Source organism: Aptenodytes patagonicus, chromosome 17 (assembly GCF_965638725.1).
Source record: "Aptenodytes patagonicus chromosome 17, bAptPat1.pri.cur, whole genome shotgun sequence".
NCBI lineage: Eukaryota > Metazoa > Chordata > Aves > Sphenisciformes > Spheniscidae > Aptenodytes > Aptenodytes patagonicus.
In genome coordinates this window covers 9641783-9667296 of record NC_134965.1, presented here as the reverse complement: position 1 = coordinate 9667296, position 25514 = coordinate 9641783, and the positions used below count along the sequence as shown (strand labels likewise).

Sequence of the window (25514 nt, the reverse complement as noted above, 5' to 3'; positions counted from 1 at the left end):
TTTTATGTCTTTTGGATCAAGCTGTCATGTTTGCAAAATATACTTTGCTGGATATCCCTGACATATGGTCAGAATAATTTGGTTTGTTTTCTTATACACAATCTTCTTTCAAGGAAAATTTACTATGTGAGAGCTATGGAGGAAAAAAGGATGCAAAATGAACCGGTATTCAGTTCCAAGGGAACTTACAGTACAAGTTTAATTTTAACAGATATTGAAACTGTCTGCTGGGCTTAATATTCAGGCTAATTATGACTAAACCAAAATGGCGATTCTTTCTCTTTCCTACGTGTTTTAGAAAAATTGGTTTTGTCTGGAGGGAACAGGGAAATACAAACAAGGTTGTTCACGTCCAGAGCAGCAGCTGCCAAAAGAGCTTGAAAAAGGAACCTTAACTGTAATTTCTGCATCCGAAAAAAAATGCAAACGGTTAACTAACAGCAGGATTCCACAATATGAGTTTAGTAAAGCTCATAATCCTCAGCTTTCCAAAAGGGCCTCAACATTAAAATTCAGTGGTGAAGGAACAGATCATTCTTTAAGACAACACTAGCAGCTGAAGTATAAGTGAAATGGTAGTCATAACAATGTCCCTAACTTTCTCCTTAAAATGGTTCTGACAATATCCTTCAGCCTTTGCCTAGTTAACTTGCAATTAGCACGTGTGAGGCTGAACTGAAAGTTATTTTAGGAGCCAACTAGAAAGGAGATTCAGCCTTTTAAAAATTGAATTGTTTTCTATGGTTTAAGACTGTTTCCATGGAGAGACCACAGCATATGAACATCTTTAGGCCAAGTGCTTTGCTGCAGGCTTATCTGAATGAAAGCACCACAGCAGGAAGGATAATTGAGGCCAGTTGTTTAAAATTCATGGGCATTCTTCTATACTTAACACAGGAGCAATTTATTTTCATTATTTTGATCCGTTAAGCATTTAACAGTTAAACAGTGCTATATACACTTTCTCTTAAGTGACATATCTTAATATAATATTTACTCAGGATAATGTTACGTTGCAACAATGTCATGATATCGGGTGACGGTGGCAAAGTGACAGGCAAAATCATACTCTAGATTAATGTAAAGGGTTGCATATGGGGAAAAAATGTCCATCCTAAATTCACATACAAAATAGTGGGCTTTGAACTGACTGTTACCACTTGGGAGAAACATCTTGTAAGTTATAATAAATAGGTCTATTAAAAAGCCAGCTTACTCTTCAGTAAAGGAAAATAAAGCAAATAGAATGGTAGTAATTATTAGAAACAGGAACACTGTTATACTACTTTATAATCCCTGAGTGTGAGTGCAACTTGAACACTATCTCTGATTTGGATCTCGGTCCAGGTTTCTCTCCTTACACCTTTGCCCTCTCAACACATACACGCACAGACAAACAAGAAAAAGTACAGAAAAGGGCAACAAAAATGATCAAAGGAATGGAACAGCTGCTCTTTGAGGAACAATTAAGAGTTTATATTGTTTTAAAAAGTCACTTGAAGGCACGTGTGAAAGAACAGCAATCTAGTGGATATGCTGTATGCTCCTGCACACCTTCACAAGGCAAATCCAAAATTCAACCTTTCCCACACCAAAACATTTTACTAGGCAACATCCTTCTCCCTACATATTTTTAAGACGCTAATGAACAGTGCTATATATGTGTAGATATTTTGGATGATTTCTAAATGAGTTTGCAGTTCTCCCAGCAGGTAGTGTTACATTTTTAAGTTCACATTCTTAAGACTCCACAACACACAACAATTGATGTATATTAAATAACACCTATATCATATCTCTGAGGTTGCCAAAATTATGCCTATATTGTACTTTGGAAAATAAAGAAACAAATATTAAGTGGCTCAAAAAAATGCTAATAGGAATTTTGCAGAAACAAAGTTTAGGGCCCAGGAGCTAATGTTTAAACTTAAACTACTGATAGACATTTATATAAGTCCTGAGAATATTTTCAGAGCTTAATAGATCATAAAAATACCATTAACACTCCTTGTTTAGTGTTTTCAAAATAAGCACAAAAAGAAACCTGTGGTAATTTACATACACTCCTTTGCACTTTCACCTAAACTTCTTCCAGGCTAAAAAAAAAAAAAAAAAAAAAAAATCTGTGTTTTATCTACTTAACCCCTTTGGAGGCAAGATAGCAGGCAAAAGGGTAAAACAGAAAGATTTTCTTAACGATACTCCTGCACTCTTAAAACACAAGCCCTGAGATGTAGTTTCCCTCCTCTGTGCTCATCCCTTCACGTGAATTGCTGGTTTAATCTGCGTTTCATCTAACACAATCATTCGTATTGTGTGGGCTGTGGTTAGACTCAACACAGCAGAGCTGCACTGAAACAGGGCCTCCATTCCTGGGCTGTCAGCTCACACTCCAGTTCGATGTGTTCAGACTGCAGCTCTCGTGAACCTGAGTCATGACACCCGAGTGAGATGCTGTAGGCCTTTTCCAGTCAGGGCCATGTTATGGAGCGCAGCCCATTGACGGTGGCAAGGCCGAACTAGCGCAGTCATCGTACCGATAACTTAGCACAGTTACAGAGTAAATGTCACAGTTTCATAGTCATATTCCATCCCATCCCAGGAAAACTAGGTTCAAAACACTTAGATATATTTCAAGTTTTTGCTAATGAAAGACGATCAACTGAACTACCTTAAAATCCAGTTTAAGAGCCTTCACCTTCTGTATTAATTTATTGCACCGAATTGTTCATACTATGCTTGGGTTAGAAGGATATTGGCACACTTTTCCCAAGACAAAATGGTAATTTAAAACCTGAATGGAGGAAGGAGGACAACAAGAAAGTTTTCTCTGGCCAGTCAGGACGTTGCCACTTGCACTGGTTTTGCTCCTGGCCCTCCTGTTCATGATAAATGTTACTGTCAGGTTCTCATAACTAAGTACCAAATCAGACAAGCTGACACTCAAAAGACAATAGCTGAGTCTGAGAACATTTACTATAGCTAAAGAAATTCCAAGGCATTTAATAACAGAACATTTACCTTTGACATCAGAACCTCTGTATACACAAGAGGAACAATTTATGCTGACATTTTCCATAGCAATGCTCTTTCCCATTACAAATGCATCATGTTCTTTCCATTCTTATGCATAAAGAACAATGACCTTAAAAGTAACATTTCAATTTACAGGAAATTTTAACTAATATGATCATCATACCCAAAGGAATATGTTAAAATATTATTCTCTTGAACTTTTTAAAACACAGTAAGATATCAACACAAATAACAAACTTTTCACTGATTTAATACATGTGCACTGTAGTGAGGTATTTTTGCAAGTAAAGGCTAATTTGCTTCTCCCTGCACGAATAATACTGATAATTAATAGAGTCCATATTCATTCGTTCAACCCAAATTTCCTGGAGATGAACAGCAGTACCCAGAAGCAAAACGACCAGATTTTGACCGGGTTCTTTGACCTGCATTTCTCAGACTAATGAGGAAGTATCTAGTTAAGATGCAAACGAGCAGCCCATGTGAAAGGAATTCCAGCCTACCAATTGCCTTTGTAATTCCCTGTATTATGACAAACATTTCTAAATGCTGGCAGACATTTTCTAATCACTAACTGCAGACTTGCACATTATGCATAGATCAAGATCACTGTTTTATTATCAATATACAGTATAATATATACAGGTAACCCTTTTATTTTTCTTTAGAACAGAAACCAGTTCTTTGGCAAATATGGGTAAATGAAACAAGGACACTGATGAGCCACAAAAGTACTCTCAGCCAAGATTCCGTAAACAAAGAACGTCAGCAGAAGAGAAATGGAAACATTAGTTTATTTTACTTCTTGAAATTCTGGATCCAATTCTGCTGTTTCATTGCATCTTTGGGGATAAACTCAAAAACCAGACAGGCTTGCTTTCTCACATTTCCTCTCTGGAGAATTTTGCAAAAGATTCTATTTGCACCATTGCAGGTTGAAAAAATCTGAATCAACAGTGCCTCGCTCAGCTAGTTCCTGACTCCAAGACAAGTGAATCAAGAAGACACTGTATCTTTTATCCAACAGTAACAATTACCCCCAATGGATTTTACACATTCAAAAATATATTTATGACGCCTCATTAGCTTGGCATGATGAATAAATTCCATCAATCAACATTCATTTTACCAGATTTAACTGCTATTACCCTTGAGTTGAAAAGGAAATGAAGAAAAATGTAGCCTTGTAGGAGCTATTTGCCCAAGGGCTTTGTTATAGGCGGAGAAAAAAAAACATCAAGAGGGTTTTTTTTGTTTTGGGTAGGGGACAAGGATTATTCACCTGCTTTAAATGTTCTTGTTAACAGACATATCTTACAGATAGATAAGGATATAAGGCGCTGCAGTCTTCACAGTAAGAATGTCAAAAGTTAACAGCAGCTGTATCGAGAGAGCCGAAAGTGATGAGCATCTACTCATTTGGCAAGGAACTGAGATGACATGAATTGGTGGCATTGGTCTGGTTCTTCATATGCGACTGTCACTACCACATAATCACCGGTAGAACTGCCAGCAGTATGCAATTTCAGATGAGCGCTGACTGGGGAAGAGGGAGCAGGAACAACAATCAGAAACCGAAAGAAGCCCTGAGCTAACCCCTGGTACTGCAGTTGGCAGAAAATGTTCTGAGATTTAACACAGGACTTCAGTTTTAAGAGAGGAACAGTCTCTATCAGCCCTAAATTAAAATATATTTATTTACAGAGCCTGTGTATGCACATGTCTGTGTGTGTATACTTTTAAAGATAAAATAGCAAGCAGACAGATGTTGATTTATGGAGAGTTAGAATTAAAATAACCTACTTGCTGATTACACCATTCAGCACTAGGCTGTTTTGTCCTATTTGACATTATTTTTTCATTGCTGAATGCTATAACATTGTCTCATCTCCAATGTATTTTAATACCACGTTCATAATGCCGCAAAAGTACTAATTGACCAGAACATTTCAACAATGTGTATATTAAGACTTCCATCGTGCAAAAATAACCAAAAAAGTTGCTAGTTTTGTCTGTGCTATCTATCTGTAGGTAGGTAGCTGTAATCCCCAAAGTCTTTATCTCTCTGTCTTATCTCCAATACAATACTGAAATGGCTCACATTATCAAATGAAAAAAAAAAAAAATCTGGGCTTATGTTATACCATATTAAAAGCTCAGCATTACTTCATTAAATAGTTACAATTACTTTGTTTGATATTACAATCACAGAACTTACTCTTTCTGACAATACATAATCCAAGATATTTGGCACTCTATCAACAATTCCAGACTTGGAAGGATTATAGATGTGCTGACAGTTAAATGGAGTTAGAGTTCTCTGCCAAAGATAGATAAGTAGCATGTACTCTTTGATAAGACCTATCAGAGCCACACTCTGACAGGAATTCCTTTACAATGCTGCTAAATCTTATGCTATGAACCTCGTTATGCACACTGCCATTTGCCCCACTAGAAGCTGAACTCCCTTGCCACCAATAAATATATTCCATTTCTTTCCCCAATTACATACATACTGTTTTATATTCCAGATTCAAATCAGGCTTGTTGGGGCTGGGAGGGGGAGAAGATGGAATGCTTTTGTAATAGCATCCAGAGATCTAGCCAGAATGCTTAATCTGGTTAGCTGTAAGACGAAAATCTGCCTGGTGGCTTTGTGACAAAGGAATGAGGCTATGTAGTACAATGCAAACACCTTATTTTAAATGTTTACAAACAGTAATTTCCATCATTTGCACAGAGTTACTCTGTTGAAAGAAGTTTCTGTAGAAACATTACAGTTGGGGGGGGATTAAATCTTAGATCTTTAGTCGCAATGACTCTTCTGCATGCCAGATTTTTTACAATATAATTACCCACATAGGCACACACATGCAGAGCACGAGGATACATGCCAGTACCGTTCAGTAAAAGCAGATCTAAGTTGACTGAACTTTCTTCTTTTATAGGAATATCATGATGCTAGCTTCTGTAGAATTTGGTCATACTTCTACTCACTTAACTGGATGCTACATCATTACAACAGGCATTCTGAAATCTCTTCTTGTCTTCAATATAATTTGGTAAAATAACAGAGCTCTAGCAGCAAAAGCATTCCTGTACGTGTAATGAAGATCTCGGATCAAACATCTCAACAGATTCATTTAAAATAGGTGTATTATAATTTCCTAGATTATTACCTGCCAAAGCTCAGTGGGTGGTCTCTGAAGGCCCACGCCGTCAGGAATCCCAGGTTCTTAGAATCCTGTCATATCTGTCTGCATCCACCCCCTCAATGTTTCCAGTTTCCCTTCTTCTGCTTCAGAAAGTAATTCCCTTGGTGGCTGTCACATTAAGATATTGGGATACAGTCCTCCTGCTGCACTTTTGAATTCTAACTGAACCTGGTTGTCAAGTTCACTAACAGAAAGTGAGTACAACCTACTGCAGTGCCTTGAGCTAATGAAAGTCAATTTCTAATTTCAACCCTTAATTGTAATCAATAGGGCTTGAATGAAACTTATTCATACAACTAGAGAGAGAACCGATAGGAAGAATTCATATTCAGTGTGGCTATTTAGGATTATATACCATCCAGATTTGTTTCTTCAGGTTTAGGTATTTTTCAGAAAGAGGGAGACAACAGCTCAGAGTGTTATCACAGGAGCAAATTTGGCAAAGTTTAAGAGCACAGTAAAAACTGGAAATGGGTTGAGAGTCATATGTAGTCAAACCAGCTTTTAACTACATATTATCACTATATAGCTATTTTTTATATAAACAGGCATTCAATAAAGTGCCTCATGTACTTTATTGAGAAGCCTATTCCCTGCAGGTGTTCAGGCCTAACTCCTGACTGAGACATCACCTCTGACTCTTCGCTCCCTCTTTTATACTCCAGTGATATAAATCAACTTCGAGCATGTAAAGCTTATTTATGTTCATATGACATTCTCTGAAATATGATCTAGAGGAAAATTTTATCCTTTGTCAGAATTTTCCTGCATGCTTAATTCAGAACAAAACAAATCAGCACAAGAACTTACATATACACACTAACAAATCAATTAACTGATTTTATATTTTTTAGTATGCTTACAAGCATGTTATTTTTAACTAAGGAAACTAATTTGATCTTACTGGTGAGCATGGGCAAGCTTGTTTACTTTCTTGGGTAGAGGTAAAAGCTGCCATAGACAGGATCTGGGCTGTGTATTTGTGTGCTTTTTTTTTTTATTGAACACCATGGCGTGGCCATTAGTTTGCAGAGATAAAATAATCTGAAAGATATTTTCAAGCATGGTATCAAGGGTAACACTTTGTGAAGTGCTTTGTCTATGTTGCCATTTTTCGGAAACTTTCCCAGTTTGTTGTTCCCACCAGTGTTATGATAAGGGTAGCCATTTTAGACACCTCACTGTAAAATTTCTTTATCGTGTCACTTACCCCTGCACTAAGTGAGACTAGCAGCTTGTTTTTTCTACTCATGCTAACACCAGTAGTCTCTACTGTTTTCATGGATAGTACTGTAATGGTTTTATAACTACGCACAGAAAGCAACAGTAAAAGTTACAGTAAAATTACTCAGCCATGTATCTAGCTACCAGTGCTGTTTTAAAAATACATTGCCTTATCATGTGTATATTTTTGTTTTTCTCAGATTACAATTATAACAAATGAATAATTAACCTTTGCAAGCAAATACAGAGAGTAGCATCATCCTCATACAATTAACTGTATTCACACAACAGACACGTGTAAACTATATTTGGATCCAGGAGGTGGAAAAAACAGATGAATCTGTGGAGCAAAAGAATACTTGTGAAATGCTTTCTTTTACAGGATATCCAAGCATGTAGGCTGGAACATGGAATTTGGGGAGTTACAAATGTACTTAATACAGCTGCAAATTCCTTATTTTGATATTAAGTCAACATATCACTCCACACTTAAATTCTGCTAGCAGCAAGCAGAATACCAGGTCTCTTACATACGAGAAAGAACAAATCTGGTAATTACCAATTCCTCTTACATATCAGAAAGAATAAATCTACTAATTACCAATTCCATCCAAACATGTATTTTGGGGGCTGGAATTAGTAGCTTAGTTGCAGTCTTTGACCGTTGAAACTAAGTACATTGTCCTCGTGCAATTTCTAACAAGCAGCAACCAAAGTTCATTAACACCAGTTTCTTGGGTAGCTTGCTACGTCAATGTACTTCTGTTTTTATGAGACTTCTAGACTATCATAAATTCTTACTTCCCGTTTATAAAACAGTAAAATAACATGAGGAGGAACTGATAGAGAATGATAGATTTATCTTTTCAAATTGCTCCTGGAAGTATGAAAGCATCTATAGCTGGTTTGAACACAGAAACATCGGTTGAACAAAACAATTTGGACCATCTATTTACCTTGCCAGACTTTGTCATGGAGGAAACATCCAACACTGATAAAAGAGGATGGTGAATCCTAAGAAAGATTACAATTCTGTAAATCCATAGTAATAACATTAAAGCTGTTGCACTATAGCTACTTTTGACAATTATATTATTGAATAAATAAGTGAATATGGTTCAGAAAAAATGTGCCGTTTTCATCAAGGAATCAAATAGAATATACAGTTTTTCACCTTGGAGAGGGAGAAGGGGCATCAGTCCTTTACTTTTCATCGATTTCAGCTGTCCAGATTTTAAATGGAACTGATTAGGTTATTAGGGTCAATCAACATTTTACTCGGATGTTTAAACACAGCCCATTAGGTATGAAGTTAGCAGGTAACTGACTAAAGAAGTGAGCATGCTAGCAATTCTTTTTAATAGTGTTTTAGCTGATCTGATGTTTCAGATGGCCTAATCACTCTCACAATTTTTTTAAAAATTATTTTCATTTGACACTGTGTCTATTACATTTTTTCATTCTGTCCCTTTAAGAAGAAAGTGTTAATTGGCGACTTCTACGTATGTTGGAAAACAGCCCCACTTAGATTTCCTATTACAGATTCTATCACCTATCTCCTTGAAGAACTATTTTTCAGGATTTGAGTGACGAGAAGTACTTTACTTAGACTTGGAGGAATTCTTGAAGCTTCAAAGTACCCATCAATGTCAATGTAAATGTTTAAAGGAAAGAATTTGGACATCACAGATGAAATTAAAAAAAAAAAAAAAATCTCTCAAGAGCAGTCTAGAAGACCCCATATATTTACTCACAAAAAAAATCTGAAAGGTAAATGATTAAGTATTTATAGTGTAACTACCAGTGGTTAAATTTCAACAGGCTTTTTTACAGCTAGACATTTAATCTTTTGAAAGACATCACAAGTTTTCATTACATTCTATTTATGTGAAAAAGGTCCACGTTTCACCTGACAGGCTAATAGCCCAGAAACATCCCAGAAGGTGTAACAGCACAGGCTCAATCACTGACCGCAGCGTATCACACCTAACCTTTTCTTACAGGTAAAAAAAAATAAAAAATATCTGTACAGTGGATGAAACTGTGCCCCAAAGGAAGCACTGGAGAATTATGGTTTTGAAGGGCACAGTTTCATCCCTTGATGCCAACTTGTGCAATTTCATGGCAAGTTTCTTAGTGTTTTGCTTCAACTATTTGAAACAAGCAAGTACTTTCAAATTTTAGATTACTCTTTTAAAGGAAAGCTTCCAAGCTTCTTGATTGCAAAGTAAAAGTTTAAAATGTTTCTAAGTACACTTTTCAGAAGCAAAACCAACACCAGGGTTTTTTCCCAATTATTTTAAATTTAGGTCAGCTTTATTGTTTTGAGCTAAATTGTGATACAATGATTACTTGGTCTGGCAGCATTATCTACTTTACCTTTTCTTTTGCATATTCTTCCCTCATTATTATAGCGGCACAAGAAAAGCACATGTCAAACAAGACTACCAACTCTGGATTTTTATTTGTAGCAGCAGCACAATATAATTGTCTTTTATAACTACAGAAAGACATGAAAACTTTTTGATGGGGGGGGCAGAGGATGAGGAGAAAAGATTAAGAAGGAAAAGGATTTTCTATAGTGGAGAGGATTTTTTTTTTTTATGTTTACTTTTAAATCAAGACTGACTTGCTCTTTTTTTCTTTTTACTATAAATTTCTTCCAAACTCCTGCCCTGTTTTATGTATTTATCCTTCCTTATTCATAGAACAGAAAAGTAAAACAAATCATCTTCCTCAAAAAGAAGGATAAATATACGGTAAATTAATTAATGCAGTTCTGAAACATAAGGGTTTATGAAACTACAGGATGTGTTAGTTTATTCTTGGACTCAAAAGTAGCAATTTTTTGAGGGTCATATCCTGTGCCTTTTTGTTTAGCCTAAACTTCCTTTGACATAACTTGGAAGCTCTTGACATGCAGAAGATGCAAATTAACCTCCATATGCATTGTCTAGCTTGACATTTTCCTGAAACTTTCCATGTTTATTGTTGCTACCAATATTACTACAAGGGTAGCTATTTTAGATTTCTCACTATAATAACTTTTCTCATGTCACTTAACCTTGCTCTAAGTTAGACTAGCAACTTGTATTCCCTACTGCTCCAGTGGATAACATTGTTTTGTCACCAAAAATGAATCACAGAATCATAGAATGGTTTGGGTTGGAAGGGACTTTAAAGATCACCTAGTTCCAACCCCCCTGCCATGGGCAGGGACACCTTCCACTAGACCAGGTTGCTCAAAGCCCCATCCAGCCTGGCCTTGAACGCTTCCAGGGATGGGGCAGCCACAACTTCTCTGGGCAACCTGTTCCAGTGCCTCACCACCCTCACAGCGAAGAATTTCTTCCTTACATCTAATCTCAGCCTACCCTCTTTCAGTTTAAAGCCATCACCCCTTGTCCTATCACTACATGCCCTTGTAAAAAGTCCCTCTCCAGCTTTCTTGGAGGCCCCCTTCAGGTACCGGAAGGCTGCAACAAGGTCTCCCCAGAGCCTTCTCTTCTCCAGGCTGAACAACCCCAACTCTCTCAGCCTGTCTTCATAGGAGAGGTGCTCCAGCTCTCCACCATCTTCATGGCCCTCCTCCAGACTCCCTCCAACAGGTCCCTGTCCTTCTTACGTTGGGGGCCCCAGAGCTGAGCGCAGTACTCCAGGTGGGGTCTCACAAGAGCAGAGGGGCAGAATCACCTCCCTTGACCTGCTGGCCACACTTCTTTTGGTGCAGCCCAGGATACGGTTGGCTTTCTGGGCTGCAAGCGCACCTTGCCAGGCCATGTGGAGCTTCTCATCAACCAACACCCCCAAGTCCTTCTCCTCAGGGCTGCTCTCAATCCACTCTCTGCCCAGCCTGTGTCTGTGCTTATGATTGCCCCAACCCCTGTGCAGGACCTTACACTTGGCCTTGTTGAACTTCATGAGGTTCGCACGGGCCCACCTCTCAAGCCTGTCAAGGTCCCTCTGGATGGCATCCCTTCCCTCCAGCGTGTCGACCGCACCACACAGCTTGGTGTCGTCGGCAAACTTGCCGAGGGTGCACTCAATCCTGCTGTCCGTGTTGCCGACAAAGATGTTAAACAGCGACGGTCCCAATACTGACCCCTGAGGAATGCCACTCGTCACAGGTCTCTACTTGGACATTGAGCCATTGACTGCAACTCTTTGAGTGTGACCATCCAGCCAATTCCTTATCCAACCGAGTGGTCCATCCGTCAAATCCATGTCTCTCCAATTTAGAGACAAGGATGTCGTGCAGGACAGTGTCAAATGCTTTGCACAAATCCAGGTAGATGATGTCAGTTGCTCTTCCCTTATCCACCAATGCTGTAACCCCATCGTAGAAGGCCACCAAATTTTTCAGGCACAATTTGCCCTTAGTGAAGCCATGTTGGCTGTCACCAATCACCTCCTTATTTTCCATGTGCCTTGGCATAGTTTCCAGGAGGCTCTGCTCCATGATCTTGCCGGGCACAGAGGTGAGACTGACTGGCCTGTAGTTGCCCAGGTTTCCCTTTTTTCCCTTTTTAAAAATGGGGGTTATGTTTCCCCTTTTCCAATCAGTGGGGACTTCACCCAACTGCCATGACTTCTCAAATATGATGGATAGTGGCTTAGCAACTTCATCCGCCAGTTCCCTCAGGACCCGTGCACGCATCTCATCAGGTCCCATGGACCCGTGCAACTTCAGGTTCCTTAGATGGTCTTGAACCTGATCTCCTATAGTGGGCAGGTCGTCATCCTCCCAGTCCATGCCTTTGCCTTCTGTGACTTGGGCAGAGTGGCTTGAGCACTTGCCCGTGAAGACTAAGGCAAAGAAGTCATTGAGTACCTCCGCCTTCTCTATATCCTGGGTAACCAGGTCTCACGTTTCCTTCTGGAGGGGGCCCACATTTTCCCTAGACTTCCTTTTATCACTGACGTACCTATAGAAGCTTTTCTTGTTGCCCCTGACATCCCTGGCCAGATTTAATTCTAAGAAGGCTTTAGCTTTCCTAACCTGATCCCTGGCTGCTCAGACAATTTCTCTGTATTCCTCCCAGGCTACCTTGCTTCCACCCTCTGTAGGCTTCCTTTTTGAGTTTGTCCAGGAGCTCCTTGTTCATCCACACAGGCCTCCTGGCATTTTTGCCTGACTTCCTCTTTGTTGGGATGCATTGCTCCTGAGCTTGGAGGAGGTGATCCTTGAATATTAACCAGCTTTCTTGAGGCCCTCTTCCCTCCAGGGCTTTATCCCATGGTACTCTGCCAAGCAGATCCCTGAAGAGGCCAAAGTCTGCTCTCCTGAAGTCCAGGGTAGTGAGCTTGCTGTGTGTCCTCCTCGGTGCCCTAAGGATCTTGAACTCCACGATTTCATGGCCACTGCAGCCAAGGACTGCCCTTGAGCTTCACATTCCCCTCCTTGTTGGTGAGAACAAGGTCCAGCATAGCACCTCTCCTCATCGGCTCCTCTATCACTTGGAGAAGGAAGTTATCATCAACGCATTCCAGGAATTTCCTGGACTGCTTATGCCCTGCTGTGTTGTCTCTCCAACAGATATCAGGGTGGTTGAAGTCTCCCGTGAGAACCAGGGCTTGTGAGTGTGAGGCTGCTCCTATCTGTCTGTAGAGGGCCTCATCTGCTCGGTCTTCCTGGTAAGGTGGCCTGTAGCAGAACCCCACTATAATGTCACCTGTCCCTGCCCTCCCTTTAATCCTGACCCATAAGCTCTCGGTCGGCTCCTCACCCATCCCCAGGCAGAGTTCCATGCACTCCAGCTGGTCGTTGACATAGAGGACGACACCCCCTCCTCATCTCCCCTGCCTGTCCTTCATAAAGAGAACAACTAAGAAAAGTAAATACAAGTTCCTGTAGTATGTATTTCAAGAGTCTAGGCAGACACTTTAGCTAGATACAGTTCAATGGTACTGCTTCTAGTAAAATATCTCACTGATTTACTCTGTTCAGTTTTCTTGACTATCTTCACGAGATCGATTTTACAGCAGTCTTTTTTTCTAGCAAACTCTCTGAATCCTTATTCTACTATAAGTGCTAACACAACTCTCGGGTGCCTATCAATGCAAAATCCCACAGGATCCCATTATAGAATACACCACAAGGCTACCAGAATAACGTGAAGATAGCGCATTTTTAAATTTTTGCAGTAGTGAGCATATTGGAAAACGAGGAAAATGTTCTGCTGGCACATAGTATTTAAAATACTATATGATCTTATGCAATTATTTGCTTGTTAATTTTAACAAACCTAATTTCTTTTTTTTCCCCAGCCTATAGAAATTTGGGGGTTCACTCCCACATAGAAGTAGCCATTTAAAAAAAGTTTTTTTCCTGATTTAACACCTCTGAATGTTTTCTTTTCTACCTGCTAGATGGCCACAGGCAAAATAGAATGGTGTCGCCCCTTTTTCACCACTGAAAGGAGACAGTTGAGTTGTTTTGTCAGTCTTTCCAAAAAACCTTTGAGTGAAGCCCAAAACAGCTCCCTGAAAAGCATCGGTAACTGGTAACTAGATATTAATAGGCTCTTGCATTCACGTGGGTTTGCTAACAAAGTACCAGATCTTTCTCTAACTCAAAAGTTAAAGTAACGGCATAGCCCCTAATATCTTGCAATGATGTCAAAGTAAGTATAAATACAGTAGTGCATAACCAACTTTCAGTTTAGGAAGTTTGCCACAATAAAATAGGGGTTATAAAAATTTTTGATTAGTTTCTCTATTTTGCAGACCCATTTCACAGACTGACAATGATTCTCTAAGAAATGAGTGGAAGGAACATGGATGGGTCACTCAGGTTGTGATATTATTTAATTCTTTCTTCCTCTTTCTGTTTTATTATTTCATGCTACCTATTTAGCTGTTTTTCATATCTTTACAAATATAAAGCAGACTTCCTCAAAGTGCTTTCCTTTTTCTTTCTGTACTTCCTCAACAGTTGTTTTTAGTTCTCTCTATTTCAGATGGCAATTTTCTCAGAATTAAAAACAAAAAAACCCCACCCCCCCACAAGGTGTTACTTCCAGATTTAATATTTTGCTCCACTCCATAATAAAGAGGATGAGACTGCAAGATAGCTTGAAACGCCCTTATTCTGAATTTCTGTTTGGCTAGATAATTTTTGTTCATAAAGGGACTGATCAAAACTTGGTGTTTAAGAGAGCTTAGACAGACAGACAAGTAAATATACATACACACAAACATACGTGTCTTACCATAACACTTCTTGGGCTGTTACAACCTTTGTCTTTATTGCTGTTAAGATGCACAGACGTAGCATGGAAACAGAAATTGTATTACTTCATCAGTTTTCAGAGGAAAATAAATTAAACTGAATAGCTTTCAATATGTTAACGCAAAACTAGCTTTTTTAAAGTAAATTATATATTTTGTAATTTTTTTTAAATCTATTTAATATAGAATTACCTTAATAGAAATAGAAAAACACCTTTTACAAAAAAATTTAATCAAAATATTTAGAGTTCATTGCTTTCTGCATTAAATTTTCAACTAGTTAGGATGAATTTAAGAAATGTTTTTCAGATTTATTGTATTCTACTATATACACTGATTCTAGATAATTAAAAATGCCTGTTCTTACTCCCTGTTGACAAACCTTTCTTCTCACATCGCCCAAGACATAAGGAGAGTTTATAAGATTTTGGGGGGGAAAGTATTTTAGGATATTTAGTAATTTTGTAGGATAAACTATTTTTTCTTTAATCCCCAGAGCTAGATTTAGAACTTTGTGGCTTGTCTCATGTTTTTAAAATGGCTGTATTGTATGTCATAAACAGCATCAGCACTTATAAAAACAAAGTGAATGTGAATTGCACCAACTCAGTTTTGTGAGGTGCTAAACCGAAAGTATCTAATATCCAAAAATGTTTTTCTAAAATTAGTTTACAATGTAATTAGCAAGATTTTGAGTATTCTATATGATCATTTGGGTCATTCATAATCAGTCAAACTGAAAACGGTTAACACCGATGAGGAAAGTTTAAACCACTTAAAATTCATTCTCAAATGAACAATGCACTGGGGAAGAGGATCAGATTACTTAACATAGGCTCAGTTCTCCTCTCCAGCCAAGAAGCCTGGGCATACATCCCCAGCCAGACTCTCTTGGAAACTGCATCTTCTTTTCTCCACTTATTTCAATGGGAATTGCACAAGTGTTACACAGTGATAATTCTAACCCTTTGTTTATATGGAAGGCAATTCTGTTCATGGATTCTACACAGTTCATACCACTGAGGTAAAAGGTTAAAGGCCAGAGAAAAGAGCTCACACTTATTTTATATTTTTAAAGGATGTGCAGTATTTGGTCAGGGGGAGTTCCTTCTCTCTTCTGATCTATCAGATATCATAAATGAATAATATATCTCACTTTCTCTTCAGATTTCTAAGACATGAATATAGCTCAAATTTCATCCTTTTTGGGCACATCAAAACTACTATTAGTTACTACTATTTGCCATCACAGAGGAATCATATGTACAAGCACCACTTTGAAATCACTTCCACGTGTCAAAATTTTAAAATATTCAGTAAAAATCCAAGATCTCTGTTAACCATCATAACAGATGTTTATTTTAACTTAACATAGACTAACCTTAGTAGTTCAGCACAGTATTTATATCAATGCTCATTTCTACTGGGGGCACTTTCACTAACAACTCACATTTGAACGTTAAGGTTAGGACCAATTCATTTCCTTCTAAAATCTGACATAACATTTTTGGAGTGCCAAGCAGAGGAGAGATTAAATTCATTTTATAACAGACACATCCCTTATTCTCTGTGGAGTACACTCCAGTGAGAAAGCAGAACTAAGAACACCACAATGCACCCATGTTCTGCAAGCAGAATGGGTATCTGTTCCCCAAACAATAGCGTTCCTCCTAATCTCTAGAAATATTGAGCTTCTGACTTTTCGTTACCTAACACAGATTTTTTTTACACAGCTTTTCAGAAGAAAGTGGTAGTAAGACAGCTGAGAGCATAAACTCTTTTAAGATAGGGACTTTTATATATAAATACATGCATTCAGTCATATTTGCCTCAAACACAATGATTAGATGACTTAAACAGAATGACACTACTTGTAAGAAAAGCTGGTAAAAGCTTTAGTTTAAAATATATATCATGCTGTATATGTAAGCATGTACGATTAGTTTATATTAGCTTATTAGTTTAAATTCCTACTTTTTATGCAGGTAGGAATTTTACATAGTTTACCACTGTCCTCAACTGGGCCCACATGTTCCAATAGGAACTGAATGTTTCCCTTGGGTTTCAGGTGATCTGTTACAAACTAATAAACCAAATACCTTATTAAAGAAAACCTGTATTATGAGCTTTATCAACGCTATCATATAATTTAAAAAAATAATCAAGCAATGTCTAATTGAACAAAAGCTCATTGCATGTAAAGCTAGTATACACGGAAAACCAAATCTTGGTTACCTAATATTTTCTCAGTTGAGAAACAGAAAAAGAAAACATGTAACTATTTGTTGTATTCTCAACTAGAGCGTGGGGGTTTCAGCCTTCCATAACTTCAAGTTAGGACTGAAAGTAAAAGAATCATTCTAGAAGCTAATTAATATAACATGTAGAGTACAGTGTTTGTAACACTAATGAGGAAAAACTTACCACATTCATTTCAGATTTTTGAACCTCAGTAAGAAGGTCATAGCCTGAGGTGAAAGGAACAGCCCTAGAGACAGTGCCAAGAAGCTAAAATGCCAAGGCTATTTTTATACACTGCTTCTATTTTTAGTTACATCATGATGGAAGTACAAAGCCTATGAAAAGATCATATTCTCAAATGAGAGAAAGTACACAAGTTCTTTATTGTAAATGAAGAGCAAAAGAAACTAAACTTGAAGAATTGTTAGGTACAATTTAACAGACTTTACTGGATCATAAAAGGCCAGCAAAAATAGCTTCAAAATCATATCCTCTGAGAAAATTAACTTTAAGGAACTACCCACAATTTTACCCAATTAATCAAATATTCCTTTTATTGTAATTACAGCTACAAGAAAGCGCAAACGTTTCCCAATTCAGACTTGTCTGCATCCAAGCACATTTTCCCATGATCAAAGTTTAGCAATCAACTTTTTAGTCCTGCTCTACCAAGAGAAAATATCAAACTTTTCAACTGATTGCATGCAGAGTTCCGAACAGGTGAGTAGTACCACAGCTTAAAATGTTGGTTCAGTTACTCAATCATTAGTTGCCTTTAGCTGTTTTCCATCCAATATAAACATAAACTGAGGTAATCCTGCAATTGTTTAACTTCTGTATTAATTGTTGAAGTACCCAAGGACAGCTATTTCCCATGCAGTTCTAATTTATGCCTGATGATTACTTCTTCATAAAATGTCTTATTAAAGGTGGGTAATGTTGTTTCTTCCTAACGACTTACAAAGGCATGGGCAGAAATGTTTCTGTAAAACAAGTCCACAATCTGCATTCATTTTATCTAATCACTAATATAACAACAAAAATCTAGAGTATTTGTTTAGTGGTTGATTTCAGCTAAACCAAGGATGAGGACCTACACTGTAACATGTAGCAATGACCATTTACAGTTTAGTACTGTGTCATAGGTTACTAGCACGCCATGGACACATATTGTCCAGGACACATTTATTTTTATAACCATTTGCATTACGTAATCATGATTGCAGCGCATAAGACAGTCTTGCAGTGTGGCTCAAAGAACATCTAATGTTTTAAAGCGCTAACACCATTTCATCTCATTTTTCACATATCTTTCCTAGTCAGTGAGAATACTTCCTAGGAGAAAACAAACCAAAAAACAGTACGCACCAAACGTGAAGAAAGAAAATGGTGCAGAATAGCCAGAGATTATTTCAGAGTGACACCAAATATAGCAATAAATAGTACTCTCATTATTTGTGTACTACATGCCCTGTTGCTTTTGCTTTTAATGTGATCATGTAAGCAATTTGGCAAGACAACAAAAAATGAGCAAGAGCATACACCAGTGACAGAGCAGTCAAGGCATTGAAACTTCTACTAACATACTGCAAAGCAAACTAAAAGTTAACCTTAACATCAATAAAAATATTTTTTTTTAAATCTTCTGTGAAAAGAACCACAACTAAGTAGACTATCTTTTCTTCCAAGTATGGGTGGAGAAATACTCTGCCATCGTTGAAGGTAATTACAATGAGGAATTTTAAGGATGAAAATATTCTATGGAGAGTGTTTTGTGCAAAATTAGAAGAATTACTAAACAAACTCTCTAAAGGAATGAAGCCTAACATGCTCATCACATCCAAATGATAGAGTCAAAAGTAGTTTCACAAGACAGCCAATAAGATTTTAGTTAGTCAAAGGTTTTTGAGTAAATGAAAAGTAACATATTACAAAAAATTTGTTATACAGATTCATGTATACATTCTTCTTGATAACTCAATCTAGTTTCAACAGTGGTTATATAAGGTCCAAAAAAAGAATGTGTTAGCACAGTTCTAATTCTTCAGTCAATTTGTATGCAAAAGCAAACAGCTTCACTAGGAGTAGTAGAATCTATGCAAATTGCTCTTGGGTCAAAAAAAATATTGGTGTGAAAAGCTCCTAACAAAATTAATTGCCTTTAATTTGTTGTACTACTAGCAACATTCATTGAAATAAAAGCTCTGGAATGAATATATTCCCATAATCTGTTCAATAAGAATGATTTTCTAATGCTATATAAAGCAACATCCAAGCATAGTCACCATTGCACTTGAAAAACTCAGCATCCTTTTAATCATAAATTAGTAAATTTTGAAATGTCACCATATATGTTAACCATTACAAAACATAAATCTGCAATTTCAATAGCTCATTTTAGCTGATACTCTTTTTTTAAAAGGAGTATCAAAATATTTGATACGATTCAGTATTTTTAAAAGCGTGGGAGCATGAACTGAAGATGCCTAAAAAGCAACTTAAAGAATCTCTCACTATGTAAACCATTAGTTGTGTTTCTAAAGTGATTATCATTAAATACCACCTATTTGTAGATTATAACGATTTCCAGTCTAAAGTGTATGAAATGTGCCCATCTCTGTATGCTACGACATCACCATCATCCAATATATGGGTTGAATTTCATAGTAGCTTCTTTTAAAGAGTAATAAGACTTTAATAACAACACTAAAGTTCTCTCAGCTTTCTGCACACACTTCTATCAGATGATTTAGAATTTCTCTACAGAAAAGCACCAGGATTTCTAGGACCAAAATCCCTTGGGTCTGAGGACGTCAGCATCAGCAGCCATACCCACACAGCTCTACACTTTAGCGGCAGAGCTTGGTGCTCACTGCTGAATCTCTGGGACTCCAGGCCACTCCTGCTCACTCTGTAGCACGCGGCTGGCAGCAGCCAGCTCAACAACCACCCTCAGGAAGAGATTCCTAATCTTGGAGGGGGCTCCAATGAGACATTAACACAGCTGCAACCTGCCTCTCCTCCCTTCTCCTCCCTCAGGCTATAACACTTGTCGTGCTCTTACCCAGGAACAAGCTAAGGTGCAGAACCCAGTCGTCAACACAGCTGGGGGTGGGAAATGCAATGGTCCCTGGCAAACCTCCTCATTCACCATTAGACAATTCCCAAAACAGGTGCAACCGATATCTACTCCAGTCATTTATTGTGAGCGCGGGCCAACATTATCATCATTTCCATTGTAAAACCTGACAAAAGAAGATGAAACAAGAACCATCTTAGAAAGGATGGTATTTCTTTTTCGTTGGTCCTTGTGATTAATATTAGAGATGGCAAGTAGTTAATTATATTTCCTAAAAGGGTTTTTAGATTGCAATCAAGAGAATAGGTGATAAAAGACAAATTATAAGAGAGTAAAACATCACAGCCTATTTAATATGATGTTAAAAAAGCCAATCTAGCATAATATATGAATTTCAGTTTACAGAGTGACAACAATGCCAGCTCTCATACGATAGGGGTTAAGAAAGCAAGTTAAAAACACGTACATCTGCTTTTTAAAGGGAGAGGATACAGTCTCTTCACTCATCAGTGATGGAGGCAGCAGACGGAACATTGTTTTCAAGTTAGGAGCTTACTTTATAAAAAAAGATTTCTGCTCACGTAAAATTACCATTAAAAGTTCTTCCTCTTCAGCTTAAAATTGCAAGTTGAGGGGCAAGAACTCCACTCTTATTTACTGTCCACATTTTACATAATTCCAATGTTAAAAGGTTGAGTCTACATTGCCTTTCTTGATTTTTCATAGCAAGATCGTGGGGAATACTTAAACCTAAATAAAAATATTTTCTCTCTTTAAAACAAAGAAAAGATTAATTTAAAAAAAAAAATCTCACTTCAAGTATTGCATTTTTTAATCCTAAACTTGGGATCTATGATATCCTGTGAATGTTGCATAGTATTCTGCAAAGAAATCTAAAAGGGCAATGCTCACAAGTTTTTCTTTTCATATTCCAAGTCAGAGCAAGATTTTTGCAGTCCTCAAAGTAATCATTTTGTTGTCAGTGCCTTAGTTAAGCACTTAAGGTGACATAACATTAAATTTTTATTTGGTTTTTTTTTTACTTTCAATCTTTTGCAAATCTCAACACTGGAGAAATAGGCCTACTTTCTAAGCTTGCTAAAGATGTTTCTAAAAAAATATTTGAAAGCAAAATATTGCACCACCAAAATCACTGAAATTAAACCTGACCCTACAAATGACACTGATTATATCTATTCCCAGCAAAGCTTGGGGGGGGGGGGGGAAGGGGGAGCAAGACATATCATATACAACTGAATTTTTCAAATTATTTCATTTGTACAGGTAAAAATGTAATAGCAAAATAAATTTGTTCTTCCTAGTGGCACAACTTCTAAGGGTGCACCATTTAACTCAGTCTGGCCCTCTCCTCTCTTAGCAACCACATCTTTGTTGATTAGTTTTTCAGATGTCTTGTCAAGAACCAGCTTTTTAAATACATTAGATTTCATAAAAGTATCAGTAGGAAGAGGAAAAGAACAGAGCATGATATATAACTTTGTTACATCAAGTCAGAAATGAGGTCAACTCCTGAATCAGTGGGAGCAAGCAATGAGGTCTCATATTTAATAGATGTAAGATTAAGTCCTTAGTATGTTTGTTTCTACGTAGAAACTATTTAAATTACATAGCTTTCTCTTGAATAAGATGTTAGAGAAGATAATCACAAAATGAACTTTCAAGCTATCATCTAATGTTCCAATGCAATTCCTCAAAAGTTACTCTTCTTTGATTATTTTCTTCATCTAACATACCTCCTATTGATCAGTTTCATTCTGTTGAGGATCACTAAGAAAGCACACAGTACACATTTTGTGGCATTCAGACAGATATAAAGATTACATTAATCTAATTTTCCAAGAATATGTTGTCTCTAGAAAGAAACCAGGAACTGGAAATCTCAGAGGGGAATATGAGTCTTTTGGAAAATAGCAGGAAAATCTCATAAATAGGAACTCTCTGATACTGATCTACACAGTGGCAGAAAACTATTATATTTTTTTCATGATTGGCAATATGTTCTCATTTCTGAGATGGTCTTACTTCCCTCAAAAAGAACTAAAGCAGTGTGCTTAAAATAGCTGAAAAACAGCTTGTTGGTTTTTTCACAGTAATGGATTTTATCCTCATGCTACATATAATGCAAACCAGTCATTTCACTAATATATAGTTAGAGTTACAGAAAACATGCCTTTCACAATATAGTCTTTCTTGCTAAAGACATAGCAATAAAATATTCCCCTTCACATGAGTTTTCATGTGCTTTTTTTGTTTTTAACACTATCATAACCATTTGGCACAAGAGTAGCTTTACTCATATGCAGGGAGTTTCCCATCTCTGGAATCATCTGACTGATTGAACCCTTAGCTGTGAAGGGGGAAGATATTCTACTTTTACCTGTTGTATAATGTTGTGACAGTTTTAAGTTTCTCTGGTGACTGGAGAGTGTACTAAAAATACAATACTTTACCTGAAGAACAGTTTTGCATACTTTGCACTTACCTCAGATTCCACCATCACTCAAGAAAAAGCTATTTCAGTTTAGCTCTCTGTATTAAAAGTTATTAGATTTGGCTTATATTTTAAAATATTTTAAAGAATGACATTTTGCAGTTAGCTAGACAGATATAAATCAATGTCTATCAATCTTCAAAGATATTAATTTACTATTTGAAAATGCATTTTCTATATATTGACAAAATATTTAAGCCTTTAGAAAACAATTTTCTTACAACATGATCCCCTGCTCCCTTAATTTTGAGGCAGATATTGTTTTTTGCTTCATAATGTAGGTGCCCATAGAAGGAGGTCTGCATTGATTTCACCGTAAACAAAGCCAAGGAGATGTTTCATTCAGTAACCATCAAAAGATTTACACAGAGGCTGGAAAAAAAAACAACCAACCCCAAAACCCAAACCCCACAACCTGGCAAGAGTTGTCCCCAGGTAAAGAATTATCTCAAAATGTCTTTGTTTTTTTTTTCCTTAATAATTTCATCCATGAATGTGGGCCTCAGAAACTGGGGAATCTAAGTCTGCCTGTCCTGGGGTATGGGGACATGCAAAGAGAGAAGGCAGCGGAGGGGAGAATTCAAGTTCAAAATCATTTCATAGATATACTTCAAATACTACTTTAAAATAATCTTCTCTATGTCTAAAACTTTATTTAAGCTAATCTGACTTTTGATTTCACAAGTCTCTTTTAAAAAAACAAAACATGTTCCAAATACATAGAAGGGACTTGCCTCTCTCCTCTCTAGCACATCCTGTGAATGTGCTGCTGTATTCCAGAGGAAGACTTTCCAAAGGTGGCAGGGTGAGCATGTGTGAATAGGAGAGCTTTGTCCTCTGCAGCTATCATTGTGTTGTCCCTATCGTCCACAAACGCAGAGGGCAGATGAGAATTGAATAGAAACACACCATGCAGTTGTAAAACCTGGTTCGTTATTTATTTATTTTTGCGACTGAGTAACACCTCTCATTACAATTATCAGCTCAATGGCAGAAAGCTCCCCGGTGTGCTGTGCATATTTTCACAGGTTCATTTGTCTCCTCCTGTGGCATTAGTTTAAAAAGGTTCCTAAAGAAACGCCACTACCATTTCTATTTCAAGCCTTCAAAGCCAAAGCTGAGCACAATACAAGGCACTGGTAACTGATCTTTAGGTTTTAGTCCACAGACTTTTCACACTGGGAATAGATCCCATCTGTTTCCTCTTTATGCACCAGCCTTTAGAAAGCACAGATCTGGAAACTGCCTCCGTACAGAACAGAGCATAGCTGGCTTTCCTTAGCTGACGGTAGAAAGAGCCCCATGATTATGGATAGCTTTCTCCCAAGGCTTTCTACTCCTCTTTTCTCCCTGGTCTGTAAATACGTGGTGTGGTTTTCTCGATGTGAGGGTTTTTTAAGGGGGGAAGGGGGCGGACTGCCTTTCTTTCCTTGCCCCTTGTTCTCCCCTTTTCCTTCTTTCTCGGCAGAGGTTTCCCCGTTTACAAACCCTCACGCAGGGAACATTTCAATTTCAAGCCTCAGTACAATCAACCACAGGCAAACCCCACTCCTGCTTTGGCACCAGAGCGTGAGACATTTCCCCCACCGCTCTCCCTCCCCAAGCAAGCTGCTCTCCAGATGGATGCTCGTGGCTCTCCCTTGCCTATTCCCTTCGCCTCTTTTCTCCCTGTCCCGGCAAGAGGGAAGGAGGGCGGCAGAGAGTAGAGGAGTGTTTTGGGTAGGGGGGAGCAGGACAGAGCAGGACGCTTTGATCCCGAGCAGCTCAGCACCACCAAAGTCCTTAACTCCTTGCCTGGGGGACCTTCCCCTCCCCAAGCACCCTCCCTCGCCTCCCCCAGCAGGACGGTCTCCCTCAGCCCCACACCCTGCCCTCGCCCCCCCGGCATGGGGGGCTCCACGGCCCCACGCCCTGCCCTCCCCCTGCCCGCGCAGGGAGCGGGGGTTCCCCTCAGCCCCACGCTGGAGACTCCCCCACACACAGGAGGGATCCCCTCAGCCCCACACCCTGCCCCCGCCTCCCCACACATGGGGGGGGGGGGCCCTCAGACCCACGCAAGAGGCTCCCCTCAGCCCCACGCAGGGGGGCTCCCCTCAGCCCCACACCCTGCCCCCTCTCCCCTCAGCGCGGCGGGAGGCTCCCCCCAGCCCGGCACTCACTACTTGTAGAGCTGCTGCAGGCAGAGGTCCAGGCACTCGCCCTCCACCTCCTCCTCCGTGATGTACTCCGAGAGCGGCCGGGGCAGCGGGGGCAGCGGCGGGGGAGGCGGCGGCGGGGCGGGCGGCTGAGGGTCGCCGGCGTCGCCCTCGCCCTCCTCCGCCTCGGCGGCCGTTCCCGCTTCTCCCTCTGCCCCGGGGTCCTCGTCAGCGGCGGCCGCGGCGTCGGCAGCGGGGGGGGGAGCCGGCGCCGGCTCTGCCCCGAAAGGCCCGCGGAACTCGCCTAAGAACAGCTCGAGGAAGCGGCGGTAGCTCTTCTCCTCCGCGCTGCCGCCGCCGCTGCTGCTGCCCGAGCCGCCCGCGGCCATTGCTTCGCATTCCCGGCCGCCCGCCGGCGGATCAGCACTGCGCCCGCAGAGAGCTCCCTGCCCGCCGCCGCCGGCAGCCGCCTCCCGCCCGCCTGCCTGCGCGCGCGCTCCCGAGCCGGACCCGCGGGGGCGCGCACGCCGCGGGAGGAGCGGGGGGAGGGAGGGGGCGCGCGCCTCAGCGGCGGGAACGCGGCCGGCGCTGAGGGGGCCGAGAGGTCCGGACCGCGGCCTGAGGGGGGGGCTCAGCCCGCGGCGGGCAGGGAAGGAGGCCGAGCGGGCGGAGAGGGGACGGGGGGGAGGCAGGTGGAGGGCAGGCGCGCCGACAGCCGCGCCGATGTGATGAGTCACGCGAAGGCAGCCAGACGCGTAGGTTCCTCACAGGAACCCGAAGGAAACCTGAGAGCACATTCCCTATTACCTAATCTCTGCCTCAGGATTTCCCTGCGCTCATCG

The 25514-nt window shown here is 39.6% G+C and overlaps 1 protein-coding gene across 2 annotated transcripts in view; it reads right to left on the bottom strand.

Moving 5' to 3' along the window:
• Positions 1–25097, bottom strand: part of PPM1E (protein phosphatase, Mg2+/Mn2+ dependent 1E) — a 71932-nt gene extending 46835 nt beyond the window's left edge. Inside the window, exon 1 of one of the 2 annotated variants that reach the window (XM_076354796.1) lies at positions 24697–25097. In XM_076354796.1, coding sequence (XP_076210911.1) covers positions 24697–25061 — 365 coding nt within the window. In that variant the 5' untranslated portion in view covers positions 25062–25097. The remainder of the gene's footprint in view (positions 1–24696) is intronic. The other variant, XM_076354797.1, reaches the window with a different exon arrangement.
• Between the last annotated feature and the right edge of the window lie 417 nt (positions 25098–25514).